A 14,925-nucleotide genomic window follows, 5' to 3' on the forward strand; every position below is an offset into this window, starting at 1 on the left:
CTCAAAAGGTCTTTCCTGTACTTTTATACCTTTCCAAAATTGGACAAAATAAAAGTCGGTGGCGACTCTTGCTCACCGCAACATTTGTTGCAAATAAAAATAAAAGTCAGTTCACCGAGTTACACATGTCCACCATAAGGTGCAGCATGGCAATGTTCAATGATGTTGCCTACTTCTTCTTCTCGCACACATCATCTGAAGATATTATCTATTCTCCTTTTAAATAGGAGGGGTTTGTCCCTGAAGAAGTGTTTAACGTCGCTAAAAAACTTTTTCTTCTGTTGGTAACTTAGGCCAGGGGGTATGATATCAGTGGCCAGATAGTTTACAATATCTTCATACCATGGCGCGCTACTCAAGGTTGAGATCTACTCAAAGGTTTCTTTTCCAAGGGTATGTAGGGTGTCCTTCTCAACAGCATTCATCCCAGGTACTAGCCTTTCGTAGGTGGAGTGATCATCTATAGGTATCATTTAAGGTTTAAGATGTGGTCAGCTACTAAGTTCTCCGTCCCCTTTTTATCTTTAATATCAAGGTCAAATTCTTGGAGTAGGAAAACCCATTTGAGCAATCTAGGCTTAGCATCCTTCTTACTTAACATGTATCGGATTGCAGCATGGTCAGTGTATACTATTATCTTGGCTCCTACTAAATAGGACCAGAACTTATCGATAGCAAACACAACGGCTAACAATTCCTTTTCTGTGGTTGTATAATTAAGCTGGGCAGCGTCTAGGGTCCTACTAGCATAGTAGATGACATGCAGTTTCTTATCTTTTCTTTTCCCTAATACGGCTCCTACAGCGAAATTGCTTGCATCACACATGATTTCAAAGGGTTGGGTCCAATCAGGGGGTTGTATGAAGGGCGCTGAAATCAGTGCTTGCTTTAAAACTTCAAAGGCCTCAAGACATTTTTGATCAAATTCAAACTCGACATCTTTCATCAACAGGTTTGTTAAGGGTTTAGTTATTCCAGAAAAGTTCTTGATGAAGCATCGGTAGAATCCAACGTGACCTAGAAAACTTCTTACTTCCCTAACGGTCTTAGGTGGGTTTAGGTTTTCTATAACTTCTATCTTGGCCTTGTCAACTTCTATGCCTCTCTCGGAGATGATGTGTCCTAAAACTATCCCTTCGTTCACCATGAAATGACACTTCTCCCAATTCAGCACAAGGTTTACTTCCACACATCTTTATAAGATTCTCTCTAAATTCGATAAGAAGTTATTAAATTCAAATCCACACACCGAAAAATCGTCCATAAATACCTCCATAATTCCATCGAGATAGTCTGCGAAAATCGACATCATACAACGTTGGAAAGTGGCGGGCGCATTACAGAGCACAAAGGGCATTCGTCTGTAATTGAATGTTCCATATGGGCAAGTAAATGTAGTTTTCTCTTGATCCTCCGGGTGAATAGGGATTTGGAAAAAACCAGAGTATCCATCAAGATAACAGAAATATGAGTGTCTAGCTAGACGCTCAAGCATCTGATCTATAAATGGAAGAGGGAAATGGTATTTCCTAGTCGCCTTGTTCAGTTTTCTGTAATCTATACACATGCGCCATCCTCCTTCGGTCCGCTTTGCTACACACTCACCTTTCTCATTTTCCACGACAGTGATACCTCCTTTCTTTGGTACCACATGGACGGGGCTTACCCACTCACTATCCGAAATCTGGTAAATGATGCCAGCTTCTAATAACTTAAGGACCTCTTTCTTTACTACGTTGCTCATGATAGGGTTTATTCTTCTCTGATGCTCTCTCGAGGGTTTCAAATTTTCCTCAAGCAGAATCCGATGCATGCATACGGACGAACTTATTCCTTTTAAATCAGAGACTTTGTATCCTAAAGCCAAAGGATATCTTCGCAAGGTATCTAAGAGTTGGTTTGTTTCGATTTGGTTCAGAGTAGCGCTTACTATGACAAGTCGATTCATATCCTAATCCAAAAACTCATATCTTAGATTCTTGGGTAGTTCCTTAAGTTCTATGGTAGGTTTCTTGGTGCACAACATAGGGTCAGGGGTAAGTGCTAAGCATTCAAAAAGGTTGTCGTCAATGTAAGGTTCCATACTCTTGAATTCGTCATCCTCTAAAATGGGGGTAGAAAGTAATCTGATTGAGGAATCATTGAGCTCATTTACACACTCATCGATGATGTCGATGGCATAACACGCATCTTCGATCACCGGTGCCATTAGGAATTTTGATAGAATGAACTCAATCTTTTCATCTCTTACCTCAAAAGTCAGCTTCCCTTTATTAACATCTATTATAGCTCCAGCGGTCGATAAGAATGGTCTACCTAGAAGAATTGGGATGTCATCATCTTCTTTGATATCCATAACTACGAAATCAGTCGGAATGTATAACTGACCAATCTTGACAGATATGTCTTCCAGAATACCCATGGGGTATTTAGCGGATCTATCAGCTAGTTGTAACGACATCTTAGTAGGTTGAAGCTCTCCTAGTTTTAACCTCTTACAAACAGCCAAGGGCATCAGACTTACGCTCGCTCCTAGGTCCAGAAATGCTTTGTCTATCATATGGTTTCCCAGGACGCAAGGGATAGAAAAACTTCCAGGATCTTTATCTTTCTTGGCAAGTTTATTCTCGGATATGGAATGACATTCTAAAGGTTTGGGATCGTCGAGTCGTCGTTTGTTGGACAAAATATCCTTCAAGAAATTAGCATATGATGGTATCTGGGTTATTGCTTCGGTAAAAGGGATTTCTACGTGGAGTTTCTCTATTACCTTAATGAACTTTAGGAATTGGTTTTCTGTTTTGGTGTCTTTCATTCTTTGTGGAAATGGAATGGGTGACTTGTAAGGTTGCGGTGTGCCATTCTCTATCTCCGCCTCTGATTTCTTTTCGGATTTCTATGGTTCTTCTACCTGGCCTTTTGGTTCAACATCTTCCTTATATTTTTCCGACGAGCTTAGGTTAGGATTTTTTGGTCCTTCATAAGCGGTTCCACTTCTTAGGGTTATGGAATTTGCTGTCCCTTTTGGATTAGGTTGGGTTTGTCCAGGGAATTGTCCTCCAGGTACAACTTGTGCAGAGGTAGTTTGAGCTACTTGTGAAATCTGGGTTTCAAGCATTTTGGTGTGGGTCATCATCTGGTTAAACTTGGTTGCTAGTTGAGTAACTAATTCGCTTGTGTGAATGTGTTGGTTCATAAACTCCTTATTTTGATGAGTTTGACTCTGGATAAAGGTGTGTATGGTTTCTTTAAGGTTCGGTCCTGGTGGCACAACTTGCATAGGTTGGTTTTGTTTTTGTGTTTGGAATCCTTGGAGTCTCGAAGATCCGGAATTTTGGATGGGATTGTTGTTCTTGTTGGAGAAATTCGGGTGATTCCTCCATCCAGGATTGTATGTGTTCGAGAAAGGATTTCCTTGGGTATAGTTAACTTGGTCTGAGCCAGAATCATTCAAAAGTTTACAATCAACGGTTTGATGTCCTTGAATTCCACAGAGCTCGCACTCCGATTGGATTGCTGCCACTGTGGTATGGTTTTGAGACATGTTTTCGACTTTCAAGGCCAGAGCGTCCATCTTAGCATTCATCATGTACATGCAACTTATCTCATGCTTTCCTCCATGGCTCTCCTTTTTCTCTACCGTTGCTCGTTCTATTCCCCATTGGGCGTGGTTTTGGGCCATGTCCTCTATCAGGGCACAAGCGTCAGGATAAGGATTGTTCATTAACGCTCCTCCAGCGGCAGCGTCAATAGACATTTTCGTGTTGTAATGGAGTCCATTATAAAAGGTGTGTATGATTAACAATTTCTCTAGGCCATGGTGCGAACAGGCTCTCAAAATTTCTTTATATCTTTCCCAGGCATCAAAAAGTGATTCGCCATGGTTTTGAGTGAAGCTGGTGATCAGGTTCCTAAGGACAGCGGTCTTACTAGGTGGGAAATATCTGGCAAGAAAGGCTCTCCTAAGGTCTTCCCAAATTGTTATTGAGTTGGCTGGAAGGGCGTCTAACCAGTCATGGGCTTTACCTCTAAGGGAAAAAGGAAACAATCTTAAGCGGATGGCTTCAGGTGTGGCTCCATTTGCCTTAACGGTGTCGGCTAACTGGATAAACACTTTTAGGTGTTGATTCGGGTTCTCTGTAGCGATACCAGCGAATTGGTTTTGTTGAGCCAGTTGAAGTAATGAGGGCTGAAGTTCGAAATTGTTGGTTGTTATAGCGGGGTTTACGATACTGGAACTGGGCTCCTCATTAGATGGTTGAGCAAACTCTTTAAGAGGTCTTTGGTTACGGTCTTCAGCCATAGCTTTCCTTAATTTAAGGATAAACAGACGTGCTCGGGCGTAACGTTCGGGTTCCACTAAAGGGTTTAATAGGTTACTGGTGCTACGATTTCTACGCATCTACCGGCTAGAATAGCCTTAGTCTAAACGGGATAACAATAAGGTACGGAATTTGACGAAGTTGGTCCCCGGCAACGGCGCTAAAAACTTGATGGGTCTGTAACGTAAAGCCTAAATATAGTACTGCAAATGCACAGCCTATCGAAGTAATATATAAGATTATCGAACCACAAAGACCAATTGTAAATCTATCAACTCTATTGTTAAGGTGCTTATCTAAGGTGAACAGGAATATTGTTGTGAGTGCAGTGCAACAAGGTAAGTGAGTGGAGTGAATAACAGTTTAAAGCACTAGGTTGGAATGTAAATCATGAAACCAGACTATGTTATAGACATGCATCAGTGAAACGACTCATGGGGTAGTATTCTCTATTCGTAGCAAAGAACTAATTTAACGGGAACTTGTAGCTTTTGGCTACTAAGAACCGAATCTACTCTTTAATTTAACTTCATTTATTTTCACATATAAAGGGTGCCTTCCGCGTTAAAGCAGTAAATCTATTTTTAAGAAATTGATAGTTTTGACTTAACAGAAAAGTGATTTTACTTGGAAAGATTAACTTAAAGAGACTCTTGGCTTTTGACCAAGAGTCAGATTTCAAACCTACAAACACGTCCGAAAATAGTTTCAAAATCGTTTTCGAAAAAGAGTTAATGATTCCTATTTAACCAACCAAATCGCTTTCGCTTCTTTTGCTTGGTTAAATAATAATCAAGTCTATCTTTGATATGGACGACTTTCGATCTTACCCAGAGTACTTTCACTAACGTGACAATTAGAACACAGACATGATCACAGTCATTACATTCAAATCTTTATGATTTAGACATACATAGTAATTGGGAGTCTATAACACATGTAGACTATGGTAAGTGCGAGTAACAAAAGGGTGCGAGTCTATAACACATGAAGACTATGGTAAGAGCATTTAGAGTCTATAACACATGTAGACTACGGTAAGAACATTTAGAGTCTATAAAACTTGTAGACTATGGTAAGAGCATGAAAAATAAATAATGCAAGTAAATTGAACCTTACTCCGATCGGAGATTGAATCTTGATACAAAGTGAAGGCTGGTATGATAAACTTCAACCAAAGTGCTCCAAAACTCGATAACAACTCAATCTACACCGTAGTAACTCCCCGATAAAGCTTGGATAAAAAAATGAAAATGAAAAACTAAACTATATATAGTGGATTCTGGATCAGCGTAAAGACAAGAGTGCCCCTCAACTCCTTTTGGGCGGGAGTCTTTTTGTGAAGGACGCGGGCGCGGCAGCTCCTCCGCAGGCGCGGTGAGGAGTAACGGAAATGATTGTGTGATCGTGGCAGTTGGCTCCATCATGAAGTGGGCCACGTCATCGCGTCCCCTATAGCTGGCGCAGTGCAGAAAGCCATAAGTACAATTCTTCTTGAAAAACCCTATTTTCTTGGCGTTTTGGCTCGTTTCTTCACTAGAGGCTCCGAAAGGTCAAGAATCCTGAAAACAAAGGAAATACAAGCATAATACGAGATAAAGATAATAAAAACTAAGGAAAACATGTGATATTCGAGCCAAAAACATAGTGCAATTCATATTTGATCAAGTTACCTAAAAGGATCGATAGACGATGGAATTCTATTTTGACAAGACCTCGAAGGCGAAGAAGCGACACTTACTTTCTTTTCAGATGCTGATTGGTATGGAGATTAGGAAGATCGAAGAAGCAAAACTAGATATTTCTTTCAAGTATTTGGTGCCCCAATTTTATGGTGTTTGAAGAAACAACCTGTGGTGGCATTTTCATCGTCTGAAGCTGAATATATAGCAAGATCCTATTCTGCATGTCAAGAAATTTGGTCATATCAGTACTGGAAGAAATAGAGGTCGAAGTGAAGAAATCTCATGTGTTCCAAATCGACAACAAGTTAGCCATAAATTTGGCGAAGAATCAAGTTCTGCATGGAAGAAGTAAGCATATACAACCTAGATTTCACTTCCTGAGGAAAAAGGTAAATCGAGGTGAACTTGGAGTAAGGCATTGCTGGAGTTATGCATAGTTGGCCGACATTTTCACCAAAGGATTGAAGATCGACAGATTTCTAAATTTGAGAACGAAATTAGGAATAGTTCAGATTGACTATTTTTAGAGTTGTTTGACAACTTGAATTATAGGAGATATGTTGAGATATTATTGGAATTAATATTATTAATATAATATCAAATCAAATCTAATATAATAATATCAAATATAATCCAAGTTGTGTAAGATCAAACTCAATCCAGTTTGTATATAAATAGTCATAGTTTATATCGTTATTTATACAATTCAATTTAATAATATAATCCTTATTTTCTTTATTCTCTCTATTCTCTCCTCACTAAAAATTTCTCACGCACTAACAGGTTAAAGACCCATTTCACTTCTTAATCCTAAGTTGCAAGTCATCTAAGTCAAATTTGAACTATTTTGTCATCAAGTCATATTTGATCAATTTATGAAGCCATGAGTTAATTGTGGGGACCATTTGCTACATACAAAGTCAAGGTTTTGCATCAGTAAGAAGTACATCACCCATTTCATGTTTTTCAGAATATTATCCGAAATTAAAACCAAATTTCCATTCAAATTCATTACACCAATTTCATTACACATTCACAAATAAAATAATAACAGAATTCCATCTCAGATACATCCTCACCTCTCATTCACTTTAATCAATGGCTTCAAGTCAACCTCACTGCTTCACACAGATTGATATACTTTTCTCCCTCCATTCCAAATTTCACGATAAAACTTTCCCTCTCTATTTGAGCTGAAAAATTCCAATCTCAATCACTTAAGTACATATGCAATCTCACTGAAAAAAGAGGGAAGTATGATAGTGTTATTCTGCCAAAATTATTCAAGAACTTCTTCCACATCATTTCTAAAATATTGTCGAATTTAATTTGGCTCTTTTGAACAAGTGGAGGTGAAAGATAATGCAAGGTAATAAGTCTTTATGGTTATACATGTCAAAGGCCCGATATGGTGATTTGTGTATGCAAATTATTTGTGATGGAGATTCTTTCAAGTTTTCATCTTCTTCTCTTTGGTGGAGAGATATATTAAAGGTTAGTATTATGTCTTCTAATCCTTTAAATATTGATCTCATTGTTTCGAATTGTAAATTCACGGTGGGAAATGGTTTTAATACCCCTTTTTGGGAATTTTGTTGGTGGAATAATTGTATTTTAAAGGAGTTTTTTCCGAAACTTTTTTTGCCTTCTTCTTTAAAAAAGGTTTCGGTAGCGGTTATGGGAGGGTGGTGTGATGGGAATTGGATGTGGAGGGATCTTGGTATTTCGGTAGTTGGAAGAGATGCGGATTTTTTAAATTCTTTTTCGGTGTTGAAGGATATTTTGAATAATTTCGGTAGCTTGAACGATACAAAGGATTATGCGGTTTGGTTGTTGGATTTGGAGAAAGGTTATACGGTTTCTTCTTGTTATTGTTTTTATGCTTCTAGGCGTATTCCTTATGGTCCTCCGATTAAGTGTGAAGAGGCTTTCAATTTAATTTGGAAAGAGGAAGTTCCTTTCAAGATAAAAACGTCTGGTTGGAGGCTTTTTGTAAATAGGTTACCCACTAAAGATTTATTGGTGTATAGAGGTATTACTTTTACTCATGCTAATTTAAATTGTGTTTTTTGTGATTCTCATGTGGAAGAGGCGGATCATATGTTTTCTAAATGCATAGTGATAAAGTTGGTTTGGAAAGAAATTGCGTCGTGGGTGGGTTTTTCGGGTTGGGCGGAGGAAGAGGGTATCCCGTTTTTTGTGGAATGACATTCGTTGAACCGTGATAAAAAGATTAAAAGCGGCAAATTGGGGGTGTTTTGGTTACCCACAACTTGGATAATATGGTTGACAAGGACTGGTTTTTGTTTTAGGAATGAAGTGTGGAATATAAATAATATGGTTTGGAGCATTAAGCTTTTGGTTTGGAGGTGGTCTTCATATGGCAATATTACTCATTCCAATTGTTGTTTTTACGATTTTTACAAAGACCCATTGTCTTTTATGTCGTAATTATAATTGGTTGTAATATTGTTTTTTGTCGGCTTAGTGCCGCTTGTTGTGTATCCGGGTTGGAGAACCCTTAGTTCTCCCTTCAATATATTTCTTGCTTAAAATTAAAAAAAAAACATCATTTCTAAAATCTGTTTCACCTTCCCCAAATTTTCTTCAATAAACCATTTCATATCCTTCAATTCAACTCTGCAACATCTACAACAAATCAATCCTTCCAATCGCATCAACTACCACCGCAATACAATGTGTTTCAGGAAGAAAAAAGAGTGGTATTGAATGTTAATTTGAAATTGCCCCATGAACTTGAAATTGATTTAAACAAGTTTGCAGAAGAAGATGATGAAGGATCCGACATTAAGAAGCATCCAAAGGCAGATAGATCATTGCTTTAAATTTGGCACTCTCATTTTTTATAAAAAAAATATGCTTGAATTATTCAATGTTGGTTTGATTCCAGTTAAGTTTTTCTTCTATGCTTTTTCATTATGTTAGTTAGATTTCAGTTATGTTTTTCTTAGGTATTGCTGGCATGTGGCTTTAGCATTATCCTATGGTTTATTATTAAAAGTTTGTTACTCCTTGTAAGAAGAGGTTTATTGTTAAAACTTTGTTACTGCAAGTCGGTTTCACTAATAATTCAAAAGTTAGTTCACTACTAGAAATACTTGTATTACCTGCGGAATTTCCGGCGGAAATTATTCCCCAGGTATACCTGCAGAATTTTCTGGGACTTTATTAAAAAAAAAATTTCCTGCGGATCCAGCAATGGCAGCAAATTCTGCAGGAATACCTGCGGATTTTACCGCGGAATATATATTTTAAACAAAATATCTCACAAAAATATAAAATCCGCAGGTAATTTCACAGGAAACTTCCTGCGAAGATCAACTTTTATTAAAACCAAATGTAATACAGTATTCGCACGTAATTCCGCAGGAAACTTTCCAGCGGAATTACCTCAGGATTTGACATATTTCAATATTTAAATTTATAAAAAAAGTTAATCTTTATTTTTTCTATTTTATTAATTATATTATGGTGTTCTTTATTTAGTTTAATTTTAATTTTAATCTTAACTTTTTCTATGTTATTAATTATTTTTATAATATGTTTTAGTTAATTTTTATTTTTAATTTTAATCTTAACTTTTATTAAAATAAAAAATGGTATGCAAATTTTGAATTATATATATATATATATATATATATATATATATATATATATATATATATATATATATATATATATATGTATGTATGTATATATTTAATTCTTCAACTTATATTTTAATAATAAGTATGATAGTTTTTAAAAAATAAATTATAAATATAAAAATATAATAGGTATGAAAGTTTTTAAAAAATAAAATTAAGAAACTTTAAAAAATTGTGCTAAGAATCGAACCCAGATTTTGAATTTAATTGCACTAAGTTACTAACACTAAGACACTTCATTAAATTGTAGTTCTTGATATTGTAACTACTTAAACTATGTTTACTCTGCTGATATTGTAATTCTTGAAACAACATTGTTCCAGCAACGTTACTTTGCTCAACAAAATTACTCAACTTCAAACACAATTCAAAAACCTAAAAATCCATTGGTCTTCGCCGCAACCTCGCCATAGCCGTAGGCCCGTAGCCCGTTCCTTGGAGTCCCATCATCGCATCTTCGCCGGTGTTCTGTTGCCGCAACCTCGCCGGAGCCTAGCATTGTCGTCTTCTTCATCTTCACACTTCTACTCAGGTATTCTCTTGACATTAGATACACTTCGTTCCTCAGAGTCCCATCACCGCATCTTCACACTTTAATACAGTTAATAAGAAATACCAGTGCTATCAAGTTATGGTTTAAGCTAAAAATCAATTGAAATCATGAATGTTACAAGAGTTTCAGTTTTCATTGCTAGGGTTTCAATGTGCATAAACATTTACTCTCAATGATCCTGATTTTGTACATGTTATCTCTTCTTTAAATTGAACTTTATATTGATCCATGGCAGGTTTTGTTCCTGTTTTGCTGAAGTGGTAATATTGTTTCTTTCTCATCCTATTCATTTCTGAAATTAGATGATTTTAAGTTAGATTGAGTATAAACTTAGGTGATTTTTGTAAACAAGGTGTTTGTTGAAATGCCACAATGAGTTTACTTATGTTGATTTTGAATATAACTCGATTATAATTTTCGTGCTATGAATTCTCATAAGATCAGACTCAGAGTTGGAAGTTGTACTGCTTATACATGTTTGGTGAATTTCAAACCTTGTGATCCTTTTGAAACTTGGAATTATGGGATTGAGTTGCAATGGGAATCTCCTAAATCATAATCTGTAGGTTCAATAAAGAGTACATTGAATTCAACAACTTGAAAATACAGAGATGAGTGACTTGTAATATGCTATATTAATGCATTGAAAAAGACAGAAAATTATATTGTAACTAAACTATGCTATTCTATTTCAATTAGAGGTCTGTATAAGGCTCATAGGATAAACTATACTTTGCTGATTTGGCATAATTAGAACACCGAGGGAACTGCATCAATTTGAGAACTATGCTATTTTGTTTCAGTTAATTCAATTAAACAATTTTATTAAAAAATATTGTAACTAAACTATGCTATTCTGTTTCAGTTAATTCATCTCTGGTTGGACCTAATCTTGCTGTTCAAAGGATCCTCACTTCACCACTTCGTACAAAAAATCGGTATTCCATCTACACCAATTTATGAAGATAGGAAATAATTCATGTTTGAAAACTCCTTGGCATGTACCCTAATGAAAGGGTTAACATTGGTTATTTATGCTGCTAACGATAATTTGCTTCTACACAAATTTAAAAAACACTTTTGCAACAAAAAATAACCCATATCAAGATTAATAAAATAAGGGTTCTGCTAACATAATTTATGGTATATTGACCTTTCATAGTTAAAACCCCCCACTGATAAATATTAATTCCACCTAGATGCATGAAAATGACACAATGATTTATACCTCTGATCAAGCTCTGTGCCTAAGCGTACTTTCTGTCCATTTTGATCTTCAACTTCTATGTTAAAGTCTTCAACAACTGCCTCTAACACTGTCAGTTATAATAACTCTAATCACGTGCGTGTGTGTGCGCGCGTTTAACAGTGTATCAGAGAAAAGGTGAAGCTCTCGTTGTTTTTTTGGATGACCGAGTTTAAGATTGGTGATATTCGTTGAGTGTTGAATTGAAAGTCAGTTTTGGATTTTTGTGTTTTTGGTGGTGTTGTTGTTAGCAGTCGGTGGGGTTTGCAGGTTGGAATTTTTGTAATTTATTTTGAAGATGGAAAGGTTAGAATTAAAACTTGTTAGTTTTTGATTGATAAATGTTTAAGCTATTGAAAGACCATGATAATCTATGAAGCATGTGTTGAATTTTGAATGCAGAAAATGATAGAAGGCGAGCTCATGCTCAGGTAGGCGGAATTGAATGTATAAAAGTTACAAGGTAAGCTCCTGCATGACAGTATGGTTAATTGGAACAATTTATACAACAAATATGTCTTAGCCTTGCCATGAGGTTCCAGCTGCGCGATGAGTAATTCAGTTACTACAAAAATGGAAGAAATTGAAGGAAGCTCTCAGACAGTTCTTTACCCTTACTTGGCAAAAGTGATTGGAAGATGAAAGCAACCAATAGTAGTCATGACACCTAATGATGATAGGCCACGAAGGGTTCATTCCCATTGTTCCGCAAAGTGGATATCAAACATACCTCCATTTGTGTTATGGACGAAGTCAACTCTGAAGAGGTTTCCTCCTAATGGAAAAGCGGGAAAGTAAAGAAACAAACAATGTAGTTGGTGGAAGACTGTCCGTGGCCCAAAGACACCACTGCTTCTAATAAATTTAAATTCTCAAATAACAACCCAGTCTTTAGAATACCTTGGTCTTTGAATTACTGTAAAAAAATAGGAACCTTTCTTCCAAGAAATGGATCCAAATCTGCAACGGGAATGGTCCTTCAACGACTTTGAGATCGGAAAGCCACTCAGAAAAGGGAAGTTCGGCTGAGTCTACGTCGCCAGAGAAATTAAGGTACCCAGTTCTCCCTTGTTTTATTTTTTTCAAGTACCAGAAAAATTCAATTGTTCAGAGGGATCCAATACATGTTTGTACTAATTTTGAACTTGTTTTTAACTAGAGTTGTGAAATGAAATAAGAATATGAAGTTTGTCTTTCCTTCTTAACCTTTTCCTTGTTACTGGAATGAAATGAGAAATGAGAAATTTGGTTAAGCAACTGAAGAGATTGATTGGTTAATGATGTTGATGCATAGTATAGTGATAATGTTTATGTATAATACCATGTAGTTTCAATTCTAACTTGAGTTTTGTTGTGAAGTTACTCTAGAAAATAGAGTAGTTTTCAAGTTTTATTGTGAAGTTTCTTTAACTACTTTTGATTTTAAATCAATGCTTATAGTTATTCTCCTAACAAACTACTGGTACAACAAAACACTTTTGCTTGTTAGAATGCATGATTCATGCTGAATGCTAAATGAATATTCTGAATGAATTACATATTATTATTTTTAATCATTTTTCCCAAGAGTTACAGTGCTGCTGCAAGCTTTCTTATAGCAAGGATTGTCTAATAATGAAATGGTAGGAAGTAGAAACTTGATATAAATCATGCATGATAGATCATAGATCAGAAGGTTATTGATGATTACTATTGTTTTTGAGCTTCTCAACTTCCTTTTTATGTGTGCGCGCTTTCACGGTGTTGTTTATTTGTTCATTTGGAAGTACAAATTATAACAGTTATGATACATATGCACAGATGAAAACAACTGCCATTTGGGTGGATCTAATATGCTAGTGTAGGCTTCTCCAAGCAGCTATAAGCAACTTTTCATTATTAGTATTAAAAGGTAAGTATTTAATCAAGTATACAATTATTTAGTTGAATGATACTTTGTAGGTTTCTTTTCTACTAGATTTATGTCTTACATGAAATTCTCCATGGGAAAACAATTAAAATATTAATCAAGAATGATAAATATTTAGGAAACATGTACATAAAATATTCTTAAAATCAAATTCAAAGAAAACTGTAGACTTATATTTCAGAAGTTAGTTATTGAACTATAAGCTTTCATCAACCATCAACACTTAGATTTACAAATCAACTATTGGTATCCTATCCTAGTGGAGAAAATGCAGCTCCCCTATTCTCTAAACTGGACTGCTCATGGTATATGAATAATTCCCAAATCCAATGACTAAGTTCTATTAAAACCTAAATCTTAACTCACATTTTCACAAACTCAAACCAAAGATCACAACAATCACTAAACTATGAAATTCATCAGAGCACTAAACACCTTTACATTTCTCTTCATATTATCTTTTCTATTTGCACATAAACCACTTGTATATTACAGTGCCCTATATATTTATACTTTTTGTTCCTGTCTTATCATGACAGACATATTTTTCCAAGGAAATGGGCCAAGCCCCTTCTTAATCTTAATAGTGAGTGATTAAAACTATAAAAACATGTTAGTACATGGTTCTGAAAATCTCATTCACTCAATGACTATAAAAATCCTTGCCTGATACTTGGTTCTGTTTTTCTTTTGTTTTGATAGTAGTTAGATTTGCATGTTTTCTCATGGACCACACTCCTTGTTGAATTAAAACTATGACTGGTTTACTTATTGGATTGTTGAATTGAAACTATAACTGGTTTACTTATTCGATAGATAAAGATTTTCATATTTTGTATGAGTCCCCTACTAAGATTTGTTGCACTCTAACTTTTCAGGTTTTGCATTCCCTTGAATTCTTTCAAACTATGCCTCCAAAAAAGTCCAAGAAGAAGAATATATCTACTCAACATGAAGTCACTCAACCTTTAACCGATATCTTCCTACTCGAACAAGAAGTCCTATAGTTTACAACTCTTCTTTATATAGTAATTCGACAATTTTGATTTGTACTTTTTTTTCTTTTTGACTTGGTTGTAATTTGGATTGTTTTTTCTTTTTAACTTGATTGACAAATTATTAGTAATAGGTTGGTTTTTTAAGCCATTTTTAAAAATGTCACTGTGTAAGTAATTGTTACTAACTTTGAAATCTATTTTATAGTAACTTATTGTTCTATGAATTTGAATTTCATTTTAAATTATAATTTTATTTTTATATTATGGTTATTTTAATATGTAATTTATAATGTTTCAAAAATTTAATAAAATAAAAAATAATTTAATCTGAGATAGAAAGTACCTGCGGATTTACCTGCGGATTTACTTGCGGAATTTCCTACGAAACTTCCTGCTGAATATATTACCCACGAAGGTTTTAGCTGGGGACAAATAACCGCAGGAAAATCCGCAGGTAACATGTTTCCTGCAGAAATTTAGCTAAAATCCGCAGGTAAATCCGCAGGAAATTCGTGTATTTCTAGTACAAAAATGTGTTTAATAG

The 14,925-nt window shown here is 35.5% G+C and overlaps 3 protein-coding genes, 1 long non-coding RNA gene and 1 other non-coding gene across 8 annotated transcripts; 3 read left to right on the top strand and 2 right to left on the bottom strand.

Moving 5' to 3' along the window:
* Nucleotides 1-1,951: 1,951 nt before the first annotated feature.
* LOC131658944 (uncharacterized) lies at nt 1,952-2,815 on the bottom strand. Its single transcript, XM_058928192.1, has one exon. The coding sequence runs from the start codon at nt 2,813-2,815 to the stop codon at nt 1,952-1,954; it is 864 nt and encodes a 287-aa protein (XP_058784175.1).
* An 81-nt stretch (nt 2,816-2,896) lies between these two features.
* On the bottom strand, nt 2,897-4,303 carry LOC131658945 (uncharacterized). Its single transcript, XM_058928193.1, has one exon. It carries the CDS (start codon nt 4,301-4,303, stop codon nt 2,897-2,899), a length of 1,407 nt encoding a protein of 468 aa, XP_058784176.1.
* Nucleotides 3,813-3,919, top strand: LOC131593804 (small nucleolar RNA R71). Its single transcript, XR_009281184.1, has one exon. It is a non-coding gene; the product is annotated as a small nucleolar RNA R71 (small nucleolar RNA).
* A 3,096-nt stretch (nt 4,304-7,399) lies between the features above and the next one.
* Nucleotides 7,400-8,215, top strand: LOC131658946 (uncharacterized). The gene has a single exon (XM_058928194.1). The coding sequence runs from the start codon at nt 7,400-7,402 to the stop codon at nt 8,213-8,215; it is 816 nt and encodes a 271-aa protein (XP_058784177.1).
* A 1,754-nt stretch (nt 8,216-9,969) lies between these two features.
* On the top strand, nt 9,970-14,547 carry LOC131656644 (uncharacterized). 4 transcript variants are annotated; one of them, XR_009300218.1, is made up of 5 exons: nt 9,970-10,207; nt 11,094-11,166; nt 11,598-12,527; nt 13,275-13,365; nt 14,262-14,547. It is a non-coding gene; the product is annotated as an uncharacterized LOC131656644 (long non-coding RNA). The 4 variants fall into 4 exon arrangements; XR_009300219.1 differs by having other exon boundaries at nt 11,877-12,527; XR_009300217.1 differs by having other exon boundaries at nt 9,970-11,166.
* Nucleotides 14,548-14,925: the final 378 nt, after the last annotated feature.

Source organism: Vicia villosa, linkage group LG3 (assembly GCF_029867415.1).
Source record: "Vicia villosa cultivar HV-30 ecotype Madison, WI linkage group LG3, Vvil1.0, whole genome shotgun sequence".
In the NCBI taxonomy this organism is placed as follows: domain Eukaryota; kingdom Viridiplantae; phylum Streptophyta; class Magnoliopsida; order Fabales; family Fabaceae; genus Vicia; species Vicia villosa.

Bases quoted from the DNA above. Each gene is read 5' to 3' on its own strand.
- LOC131658944 (XM_058928192.1), bottom strand. From the start codon at position 2,815: ATGAAAGACACCAAAACAGAAAACCAATTCCTAAAGTTCATTAAGGTA.
- LOC131658945 (XM_058928193.1), bottom strand. From the start codon at position 4,303: ATGGCTGAAGACCGTAACCAAAGACCTCTTAAAGAGTTTGCTCAACCA.
- LOC131658946 (XM_058928194.1), top strand. From the start codon at position 7,400: ATGTCAAAGGCCCGATATGGTGATTTGTGTATGCAAATTATTTGTGAT.